Source organism: Oncorhynchus kisutch, linkage group LG2, assembly GCF_002021735.2.
Source record: "Oncorhynchus kisutch isolate 150728-3 linkage group LG2, Okis_V2, whole genome shotgun sequence".
NCBI classification, from domain to species: Eukaryota; Metazoa; Chordata; class Actinopteri; order Salmoniformes; family Salmonidae; genus Oncorhynchus; species Oncorhynchus kisutch.
The window spans coordinates 26,853,531-26,865,998 of record NC_034175.2 but is presented as its reverse complement, the minus strand read 5'-3'; the positions used below and the strand labels follow the sequence as shown (position 1 = coordinate 26,865,998).

General features: G+C 42.0%; 1 protein-coding gene across 16 annotated transcripts in view; it reads left to right on the top strand.

Annotated features, from left to right (window-relative positions):
* The window catches only part of LOC109864489 (plectin), a 176,979-nt gene that overhangs the window by 112,554 nt on the left and 51,957 nt on the right, over positions 1–12,468 (top strand). The window contains exon 1 of one of the 16 annotated variants that reach the window (XM_031792176.1): positions 1,342–1,392. The exons of 12 other annotated variants lie outside the window; for them this stretch is intronic. In XM_031792176.1, the coding sequence (XP_031648036.1) occupies positions 1,380–1,392 (13 nt within the window). In that variant the 5' untranslated portion in view covers positions 1,342–1,379. Of the gene's footprint in view, positions 1–1,341; positions 1,393–10,745; positions 11,213–12,468 lie in introns of those variants that run through there. 3 more of the 16 variants (XM_031792169.1, XM_031792180.1, XM_031792182.1) reach the window with 3 other exon arrangements.

The following is a 12,468-nucleotide window of genomic DNA, read 5'->3' as shown; positions in this document are numbered from 1 at the left end:
AATGTGGAACACTTTTGCAGTTCTCCATGGCCAACGTTACATCTTTCAAAAAAGCTGCAGTGGCAAGAATTATCTACACGTACTGAGCAGCTCATGTTATAGACAGATATGTGCTACATGGCAGACCAATCCGAACTCATCTCTCGGCATGTCCAGCTCATCCATCATCTCAGCTTTTTCCGTGGCCGAACCAACTCGGCTCAAAGTTTTAACCACTGTATTCCTATTTACAGACGGCATACAAGTTTGTTTATAAGGCATTTCTGCCAAAAGACGCATATGCCTCTCCTGTGAACTAGCAACATACCCCTAACTTCCTGAAACGGGTCACATAATATTGCTTAAAGGTTAGAAGTTAGAATCCTAGGTCCAGTTTCCCAGACAAAGATTAAGCTTATCCATGGGCTAAAAATCACTTTCAATGAAGATTCTCCGTTGACCTTATGCTTTTTAGTCCAGAAGTAGGATTGTTTAGTACAGGTGTGGGAAACCAGTCCTTAGTGCCTGAAGACAAGTGCAGTTGTATGTTTGTGGAGCAGAGGTCAGTCGTCTGTAAGAGAAGTTTCATATTCAGGCCATCTGCCCACTCTTTAATCTGACCTAGGATCAGGTCAGTTGTGACCTGTCGTAAATTTACAGTCCTGTTAGAAAGAGAGAAAGTCGTCTGCTTTTCCCCCTTTTACTTTCACAATGAGAATTCAGCCCAAACAGTGGTAGAAGGGTTGTAGACTTGAAGTACTGTGAGTTCCAAGGTGGAATGCAATACCAAGGGAGCCTCATAGGTGACCTGATGACAGTTTTATCAAATACATTTTTTATCGAATATCAAATTAACTAAATATTTGCTTTAATTCTCACATATAAATATTGCAATTGTAATTTAACTTTATCCCAAGAATATTAAAATAATTTCTAACAAAGTGTAACGCTTCATCATAATTTTTATTTTATTTTTTATTTTTTTACATTTCACTTCTATTTTGAATGGATAGACCTATATACTGTATATATCAATTGATATAGAACAGAGTAGAAATCCATATACCTTTGGGAATTAAAAGGACCCACATGAGATGGGCAGGGCTGTTGTGAAAGTGAAACTTTCACCCATCCATTAGAAAGCATTTTTTCTCTCCTTCGACTGTCGCACCATGAAAAGCGAGTGTGTTTGCATTCTTGCGCTCCGGAACGTCGGTGAGCGCTTCTTCTTTTTTTTTTGAGAACTCCCAAAACTTTTTTTTGAAGCTATAGCGACTCAGGGGAGCCCCGAAGTTCCAACTGGAGCAATGTCGTTATTTCATCTGGGAATAGTTTATGAACGGGAAGATCACCTGCCCGAGATGAGCTATGCAGAAAGAAGCAGATATTTGTACAGCAAAATGTGTTGTGTAGGTGAGTGGCAGAAATAGAAATTATGACACGGGGAAGGGGCAAAGTAGGCGTTCCCCATGCTGGTTCTAGTCCTACAGTAGTAAATATGATCACATGTAATACAAATGTAGTTTCTGGTAATAATTGACGTTTGATATTAAATCTATGGTATAGGGCCCTGTGTTTTGCGCAATCATTTGACATAGCAAGATTTGTTCCTGTATTTTAAACCTAATCCAGAAATGAGAAATACACCAAAAAATGCAAACAATTGTCTAAGGATGGTGCTGGACCATCATATAAAAAAGTGTTAAAAACCAGGCATGTAACATGATAGAGCAAAACACAGGGCCCTAGAACATGATAGTTAATATAGTATTATTTTCACTTAATATAGTTTCCATTTCCAAGTGAGAATGTTGATACCTCAAGTGTGTTGTTGATTAGGCTACTCTTTCTTTCAATGAATGGCCATTTCAATCTTGGGCAACTGAATGGATTCAGAATGTATGGTATAATTCTCAAATAAATACATATTAGTAAATACATATTAGATACATATTAGCATGTGAGATTTGTGAATGGGGGAGAAAGTGCCCAAGACTTGATTAGCTGTCTCTTTTTAGTGTTACAGTTAAACTAGTCCTGGATTCCAGTTATATAATGGTGGATGTTTTGCTGATTGCCTCCAGCTGTCTCATGTCCAACTCACTTCCATATGTGTTTAAAGTAGAACACTGAAGGAGCTCTTTACTCCCCAGCTCTCACTCAAATCACAAATGACTACCATCATGGGCTTTAGCAAGCCTTTCCAATGGGGTGCGTCTTCTTGACTCAGAATCCCACACGAATATACACATGAATTAGGCGACCAACTATATGTTCTCTATGCATGGGAACTGCCTACAGGTCAAACTGTTAACAGTTTAGTATTAGTCTATAGTAATTAATAACTACTCCACATAAGTGTACAAATAACAACGCACTTTTTATTCCTCTGTAACAAAGTTCACAGTTTGTTATTGCGCTCCGGGTGTGACATGGCAGCTGGGTAATATGCAGATTGAGTGACTGAGGGAGGGGTTTCATTGGGTAGGGATAGTGCGCTGTGGATTACTCACCCTGACTGAATTAAGCAATGTCCCGACAGTTAGGATCAAGGGTGTCATTCAGCTATTATAAATATTACTGTTTTAGAGACACTGATGTCTTAAGAAACACTTCCAGTTCCATGTAACTATCTATAACCCAGTTTTAGAGTATTCAGTGTGTATGGAGTCTAGTCCATAAATGAACTCTAAGAGGGTCTGAATAGCACCATCATTATATTTGCTTTTTCATACATTTCCTTTTGTGTGATTTGAAATGTCTACTGTATGCAGGATTGGCAGGTTTTCATTACTTTTTTTGTTGTTGTTCATTTTTCATAATAACTAGATCCAGGAGTTTTTCTTCTCACCATGTAACTTGACTATAATTCTCCTGGTTAGGTCATGGCCACAGAAAAAAAAAGTATGGCAACGTAATAACAAGGCCAGGAAAAGTCACTCTGTTCTCATTGTGCTTTGTTGCCATCTAGTGTTCACTCTGTGAACTTTCTATTATTTTCTCCCTCCAGAGGAGTTTTCCTTTCTCTCTGAAGTTAGTCAATCATGGAAGACACAGCTCCCCGTCTAAAAATATAGCCATGAGTAATATAAGTAAAAAATAACCCAGCCACAGGCGGAAAAAGCTACCGTATGTTTGGAGATGTTGCCACAGCAACCCCTCTCAGGTTCCCCTTTTTCCACATTCAAATGTACCGTTGGTCAGATTCTCGATTCAGCCCTCCACTAATGTTAATCAAATATGGAAACCAGTAATAATGATTTTTGAAGGAATAGGGAATGAAGTGAGAGTGATGTTTTGACAGGTATTTCTCAGTAGCAATATGTAATTTCCATTTTTGCATACTTTAAATAAAGCGTCTGTTGCCCTCAGTCGAAAAGTATTGTTTGTAATGAGTGCATCGGCTGGTGTAGTATGATACCATCTCCAATAGAGGGAGACTGGTGTTGTATTGTACAGGTACCGTACCTACACCTTGATTAAACAGACTCACTTTTCTCTTTGTGTAAGTTTACTCAAGGAAAGTCCATAAAGAGTGAGCGTTAATTCACAGATGTGGGGCTTTCCACCATGGCTCCAGGAGCGGTAGACTAATTAGCCATTTTTAACCTCAGCTGTCAGGGCTAATCCATTCGTTGCTGAGTCGGAGTTAAATTGTTCTTATAGCTTCATCTTTCGATCTAGTTCTGACTATGACATCTCATCCTGCTACAGGGATTTAGATCTGTGAAGATAATGTCGGACAGCGAGTGAGTCATTCCATAGCAGCGGCAGCAATCCCCTCTTGCCATGTTATACAGACAATAAAAGTGCAACAAAGACTGGACATTATGTCTGTTGATCTTTATGAATATTTGTACACTGTGCTGTAGTTCCTTTGATTTCTATTTCTTTGTGAGACGCAGCTGACCCAAACTGGGTGTGCTCACACACACACACACACACACACACACACACACACACACACACACACACACACACACACACACACACACACACACATACATACACACACACACACACACACACACACATATACACACACACACACACACACACACACACACACACACACACACACACACACACACACACACACACATACATACACACACACACACACACACACACACACACACACACACACACACACACACACACACACACACACACACACACATACACACACACACACACACACACATATACACACACACACACACACACACACACACACACACACACACACACACACACACACAGTCAGGAACAAGGTGTATCCCACTTGTTCCTCTTGGTTTTATTTTATTAACATTCCGAGTACACGCTCCCACTTGCATTGGGCTGGAGTGACAGGACAGTGGGAGGGAGAGTCGGTGAGCGCTAGGCATCCTGAGGGAGGTGGATGTCCCTCTAAGGGAGGGGTGAGGCTGTTCCCTTCTCTGGAATGAGGGGCGTTAAACCCTACCCTCCTCTTCCTCCCCTCTTTTCACCTTTTCCTCTCCGTGAGCTCAAGACTTTTTAAGTCATGACGGCGGATTGCTGTTTTGTTTAATCTCTGTTTTCCTAACGTTCCCTGTGACTACAAGTCCAATTGTCTCAGTCAACGATGCCTGACCTGATGATTTTTACAGATGTACTTGACATGAGCCATATACTGTACAAATGTTCATATGGAGAGCATAATGGCTTTGACATTCCAACTTTGAAGGGTCAGGCAATAGCATTACATTTATGTGACCGTTTACAGTTGTGAACGAGTACAAACAGAAAGGGTGTGGCCCGGAATAGTGTTGTGATTATCTTACGTTATCTTCTGTTATCTTCGGATGCTTCTCCATTCCTCTCCTCTCTGGGTTAGAATGTCTGCAGGGGACTCTTTTCTATCGCTGCAGGAGTAGGCCTACCTCTCCGGAGGTTTTTGCAATGGAAAACGGAAACAAACCTTTCTTAATGGATAAGTTCAGAAAGTCACTCCATGTTTCAGTCCTTTTGTGCCTCATGAACACGACCCTGGTTGGTTATGACTGTGATGCTTCTCTCTGCTGAGTTGAGATAGCGGAGTGAGTTGAGTGAGTAGGGTTGAGTACCATGAGAAGCTATTTGAAATGGAACCTAGTTGTTTTCTATTTGAAATGGAACCTAGTTGTTTTCTATTTGCAATGGAACCTAGTTGTTTTCTATTTGAAATGGAGCCTAGCTGTTTTCTATTTGAAATGGAACCTAGTTGTTTTCTATTTGAAATTGAAAACAACTACTGTACCACTGTTGATTTTGGATAAAAATCACAATTTCCATCAACCCAATTTGGTAGATCTTTCAGAAACAAGGACGTAGTATTAATGGAACTGTTCAGAGGATTCACAGTGATATAGACGTGTTTGGTGTTTTCATCTGGGACTTTCTACTGGCTTGCGGGCATATTCTTTTCTATCTAGAATACACTACTGATCGTGTGGGATGCTGACTCGTTTCAACATCGGACAAACATCTGACAAAGTTTGGCTTTGTAGAGTCTCTAAGTTCTTTGAATATACATGAGCCTTGAAACTAAACATCGGGCATACAAATTAGAGGGGTGGATCCCGGGGGTTTCCCCCTCTTCCCTCCACCAGAATGATCCATCCACATCATCCACATATAACCTAACGTAGTAGGCGTAAAAGAAACGCCTGAGCGGAGTTTCCACCTCTGGCTTGGTTGAAGTAGCTTTATCCCTGAAGACTGGATGCATCTGGTTGTTGGGAACTCTGCTAAGGGTGTCCACATATGAAGCCCAGTCAGTGTGAGAAACATTGAGGAGAACCCCCAAGACACTCTACTTTAATATGTCCCGTTCTAGCAATGAGAGAACCTCAACCATGTCATTTCGAGAGAGAGAAAAAAAATCTCTTCATGTTTTCAACAGTCTTGTTTTTAAAAGGCCAAGCGTTCCATCTGGTTTAGATGATGGTTTAATGAGGGAGCAGGGTTATAAGCATGCGTAGACCTTAATGATACATCCTTTCTTTGGAGCGTCGTTGGCGAATACAGTTTCATGAGTAAGATTTTCCACGGTATCTCTGACGTTGGCTGCTCTTTTCAGTTTGGGCCTTCCTGTGACATTCCACATTTCCCGTTGTTATGCCCCCCTGGGCTTTGTATTGTTATGTGTGAAGTACCTAACACCCTGGTGTTGGTACAGTGCCTTCGGGAAATATTCAGACCCCTTGACCTTTTCCACTTTTTGTTACGTTAACCTTATTCTAAAATGGATTAAATACAAAAAAATCCTCGGCAATCTATACACAATAACCCATCATGTTAAAGCGAAACCAGGTTTTAAGAAATCTTTGCGATTTATTAAAGATACAAAACATTTACATATTGTAAGTATTCAGACCCGTTGCTATGAGACTCGAAAATGAGCTCAGGTGAATCCTGTTTCCATTGGTCATCCTTGAGATGTTTCTACAACTTGATTGGAGTCCACCTGTGGTACATTCAATTGATTGGGCATGATTTGAAAAGGTGCACACCTGTCTATATAAGGTCCCACAGTTGACAGTGCATGTCAGAGCAAAAACCAAGCCATGAGGTCGAAGGAATTGTCTGTAAAGCTCTGAGATAAGATTGTGTCGGGGCACAGATCTGTGGAAGGGTAAACATTTCTACAGCATTGAAGGTCCCCAAGAACACAGTGGTTTCCATCCTTCTTAAATGGAAGAAGTTTGGAAACACCAAGACCCTTCCCAGAGCTGGCCGCCCGGCCAAACTGAACAATCGGGGGAGAAGGGCTTTGGTCAGGGAGGTGACCAATAACCCTATGGTCACTCTGACAGAGCTCTAGAGTTCCTGTTGGGATGGGAGAACCTTCCAGAAGGACAACCATCTCTCCATCACTCCACCAATCAGCTCTTTATGGTAGAGTGGCCAGACGGAATCCACTCTTCAATAAAAGGCACATGACAGCCCGTTTGGAGTTTGCCAAAAGGCACCTAAAGGACTCTTAGACCATGAGAAACAAGATTCTCTGGTCTGATGAAACCAAGATTGAACTCTTTGGCCTGAATTCCAAGCATCATGTCTGGAGGAAACCTGACACCATCCCTACGGTGAAGCATGGTGGTGGCAGCATCATGCTGTGGGGATGTTTTTCAGGGAATGGGAGACTAGTCAGGATCGAGGCAAAGATGAATGGAGCAAAGTACAGAGAGATCCTTGATGAAAATCTGCTCCAGAGTGCTCAGGACCTCAGACTGTGGTGAAGGTTCACCTTAAAACAGGACAACGACCCTAAGCACACAGCCAAGACAATGCAGGAGTGGCTTCAGGACAAGTGTCTGAATGTCCTTGAATAGCCCAACCAGAGCCCGATCTAACATTTCTGGAGAGACCTGAAAATAGCTGTGCAGCAACGCTCCCCATCCAACCTGACAGAACTTGAGAGGATCTGCAGAGAAGAATGGGTGAAACTCCCCAAATACAGGTGTGCCAAGCTTGTAGCGTCATACCCAACAAGACTTGAGGCTGTAATCGCTGCTGAAAGGTGCTTCAACAAAGTATTGAGTAAAGGGTCTGAATACTTTTGTAAATTTGATATTTCATTTTTATTTTAATTAAAATTAGCAAACATTTCTAAAAACCTGTTTTTGCTTTGTCATTATGGGGTATTGTATGTAGAGTGATGAGGGGTGTGTTTGTTTGGTGTGGTGGGTTAGGATATTTAGGTTAGGACTTTGGCACAGTGCACCAGCCAGCAGAGAGGAGATCGCAGACACATTCCAACAGCTCATCACATGCCCTGCTCTCAGTCGGCAACCTATCAGCTGTGTAAGCAGTAGTCCATGATCAAATACCTTTCACTTCACCTCTTTTCTAGCTTTCTTTCCACCCCACCCCACGCACATTGACATTTGATTCCATAAACTCACTCTGTTCCAGAAAACTCCCAACCTGTTTTAAGATACCCGTAGCAGTTAACGTGTTGTGGTCTCACCTACAACGGGTTTAACAGAAGACTGTGTTTTGGGTTACATTAGATGTTGAGAGTCTATATACCGGTCTTCCCCATATGTGAGGGCTTGCAGCCGTAGTTCACTATTTGAGAGACAGAGATACTAACGAATATCCACCAACTAACTTTATTCTGGAGCTGACTTTTTCAGGTTTGATGATGAATACTACCTCCAAACGAATGGAACGTCGATGGGCTCCACATTCGCTCCGAGTTATACGAACCTTTATGTGGGTCTTTGTGAAGAACGTTTTGTTAATAATGAAAACGTAAAAATCCATTTATGAATAAAGTCCTGAAGTGGTATCGATATATTGAAAAAAAAAATTGGGGCATATGGGGGAGTAACGGGAGAAGAGTTGTCAGACTTTATGGCATTACTCAATGACATTTCCTAAAGGTCTTAATGATGAAATGCCTATGTATGTTATGTTGTAAATGTGAACATGAATTATGCCGCTATTTCAGATTACTCTGACGTTTTTCGTACGCTGTACCCAATGATTCATGAAAACTTGCTTGGTAGGTCGATGTCCTCATTGTTGTTTTACAGACGTGTTTAATACGTTTCATGTACACACTTTATTCAAATATTTAAGAAATGCATATTGTTATATTTGGAGCACTTATTTGTTTTTCCTTCGCCTCCAACCCCATTCGATGCATCTAATGGTTGTGGGTGGGGCTAGGTCTACCTTTGGGTGCTATTTTTATATTTTTTTACTCAGAAAACCTTTTACAAATGCCGTGAGGCCAATACGTAAAGCTTATTAAAGATCAGTGATACTATCAAGAGCAGTGTGCGGGTTCCTTCTTCTTTTTTTTCTCTGCTAAGCACATAGAAATCAATTTACGTCATATATTAATCCTTTATTTCACATGCTACACTATCCAAACTCCCCTGTGAGGGATGATCATATGAATCCTCAATGTTTTTATGTTTAGCCTCCGGCACTGTCGAGTGTGTGATTATGTGTGTGTTGTTATTACTGTTCTCTTCCCTTCTCGGTCTTGGACTGTACAGTATCAATGGTATTTGCTTGCCCTCCTTAATTCCTGTTCTTGCCTAGACGTGCGGAAGTACACAAAGCTACTATTTAAGGTGTGCCTCTCCACAATTTGCTAATTTTGTGAACTTAGTGTTTAAATAAAACAAACACACACATCCTGACAAATCAAATGCTTCATGTTCAAACAAGATGCCTTCATAACCTTAATAACCTCACATTGGAAAGAAAAGTTATTATATATATTTTTTACATCCTTCTTAACGCATGTCAGACAGGGTGTGGAAATGAGATGCATACCTCCTACCCTCTTCATTTTTTAGAGGGCTAGGATTTACCAGGGCCTGTTGGTCACACCCTGTGGCATTGGTTTGGGTGTCAGCACCCTACAGTTCTTATAGGGGGTTAGACCTCAGTGAAGGGGACCTTAGTGAAGCCCCAAAATATACAGGACTAGGAACCCTGAAAGGTATTCTACGAAGCAGACTCAAGGAGCTAGTTATATATTGTCATAGAAGTCAAATAAAAATGTTTGAAAGATCTTGGAATGGTCTACTCTAACTGATTCAATAATCAAAAATTCATATTTTAGTTGAGCGTTTTTAATGAAGCCAGCTTAATTTGTTCATCAAAGTCAGCTGGCTAACTCCTTGATCCTACTTCGTAGTATAACCCCCGTGTTCTTCTCTGGGTCTGTCTTCAGTGTATTTAGTGTCTTCCCATGTTATTACGAGGGGAAATAGACACCAAAACAAGCCTGCACTGATGTCTTCACTGATATGGTGTCTTACCAGTTCTCTGAATGGTCGTCTCTGGGTTAGAGGCTGATAAAGGACTCATCATCATCAACCGCTGGCTTAAGGATGCTAGCTGGTTGTGTTTCTGTAATGTCTTTACATGTGAGTGTAGAGTTTGAGGAAATCAGGTCTGAGAGCGTACATGAGTGGTCATGCTGGTGTAGTTAAAGGGATAACAACAAACACGCGCGCGTGCACACACAGACACACACACACACAGACACACACACACACACACTGTTAGGTCTTCAGCAGAGCAGAAGGAATAAGTACTCCTTCACTAATTGTCTAGTTCGAGAATTTACATGTCCTTAGACGAGGGCATAGCTGGTACTGTATAGTCTTGTTGAGGGTTGGGTCATGGCTGATCTCTCTGTGTGTGTGGGTGCCAAAGTAGACCTTCCTTCAGCCTCCCCCTCTTCCTCATCACACTGAGTAACACCCACAGCTCTCTCAGGAATGCCATGAGTAGGCAATGATTCATATTGGTGTGTGTGTGTGTGTGTGTGTGTGTGTGTGTGTGTGTGTGTGTGTGTGTGTGTGTGTGTGTGTGTGTGTGTGTGTGTGTGTGTGTGTGTGTGTGTGTGTGTGTGTGTGTGTGTGTGTGTGTGTGTGTGTGTGTGTGTGTGCGCGTGTGTGTGTGTTGAAAAGTAATTAGAAATCGATGGAGACATTGAACAGGGTTCTACAATAATGTATCAAACCGTAAAACAATGTTGCGTTATTTATTCCGGTGCCATTCTTCGTTATTGCTTATACAGCCATCGGAACGAAGTGGAATGATTCAGGCTGTGTACTGTGCACTCTTGTGTAAACGAAGGTCTGATGACGAGTAAAAGTGTATGCAGGTGGTGTGTTTTATGGCACAACGGGCCTGCTGGCCACCACACCTCGTCCGCTCACACCAGCCCACACCAATATGACGGGGCAGAGGAAGAGGTGTGGCCGAGCCTTACCCACCACAATGTCCTCCAAACACACAGGCAGGTATCATAGTGTGCAGATCAGCACAAGGACAGGCCCAGACACCGTACCCCAAAGGCATAACTTATTGCGAAAGGAGGAGAGGAAGGAAAGAAAATAAGAGCTCATACGGTGATAGAGCGAGAGGAACAAATCGTAGGACTGGATCTTAGCCACACGACTGCACGAGTGAAAGGAGCACTGAGGAATTTTTAAGAGGAACAAGAGCAGGAGAGAGAAACGTTATAAGCTACCGACAGAAACCGTGTGACGACAAAAAGCGGCCACAGAGCGCGTTAGAGGGCACGTTTGATTCATTCATTCGGAGTTGAGTGGCATCATGAGCGGTCAGCAACAAAGATACAGGAACTTCTCGACAGATAACAGTGGTGGCAGGGATGGAAGGGACAGGGTGCCCTCAGACGAAAGCTACTACCAGGGGATGCTGAAGTCTACGGACGACAGGAAAGGTACCAGTACGACAGCGTTCACGTAGGAAGCTGTGTGTCATACACGTTAATTACATGAAACGTTTGGTTCTATATGTACGAGGATGACAGTGGTCACTTAGACAGTGTGTCATAGACACCTAGACTTTCTGTGTCAAATAGGTTAATATGAACAGTTTGCCTCTGATACTGTGGTTCATGTTTGCGTAAGGGGGAGAGTTAAAATCCTGGGTGTTTTTTTTTCCTGTGAAAGGAAAAGTTTCACTGCTGTAGTTACAGGTTTGGACCATTTTCATATCCCTGCACAGACAAGTCTATTCAGAGGTTCAAGTCGGTGCCTGATTGGCTAGTCTGTGAAATAATGAGCCCCTTCATGATTCTAAGATGCATGCCAACTGTCAGTGTCAATTTAAATTGAAAGATGACTCTTCCTGGGCTCCAGCAAAATTAAGGCAGTTCATACAATTTTTTTGAAACATTACAATACATTCACAGATTTCACAACACACCGTGCGCCCTCAGGCCCCTTTAGTGCACTCTCAATTACAGCTTTCTCTAATCATCGTCTATGGGGATTCCCCTTCTCTTAAGTGTCAGGATACATTTAGATTTAAAAGGAAGTTGTTGTTGCTGTAATGTTTTCTGTTTCTCCAGTGGTCCACATTGTGACCAGGAGTGGACACTCCCACTAATCTAACGCATCAGCCGCTCCCTCCCACCCTATTGGTCAGCGAACCCCATTCACAAAATGTGGGGGAGAAATGGAGGGGATGACCTCTCAGCATGTCTATACATTGTTGATACAAGTCCTATAGAATGGACCAAAAAACATTCCTTAACCCAGGACACTTCAACGGTTGAACAAAGAAAAAGGAGCACTCTGTTTCTGCATAGATCTGAAATATTTATTTACGGGACACCGCTTCCGTTTCGGCGTAAACCACCTTCTAGACTCTAGTGGAGGTGTTTTACGCCGAAACGGGAGCTTGTTTGTGTCCCCTAAATGTATATATTTTTTGTTTTCTTTATTGTCCTGGATAGACACCCATTGAAATGTCCTGGAGTAAAGATAGTTTTGGGGGGGAATTTCAAGCCCCTCAGTCGAGCACCTGACTCCCTTTTTTCGTTTAAGCTGGGCTGAAGCACGTTTGGGTATATACCTTTTTTCTTATTGAATGACATTTTCTTACTTGCTCATTCACTTCTGGTTATGTTATAGAACAGTAGAGTAATAGTCATATGCAAATTGGTTATTGGTCACTTATTTATCAAGTGCT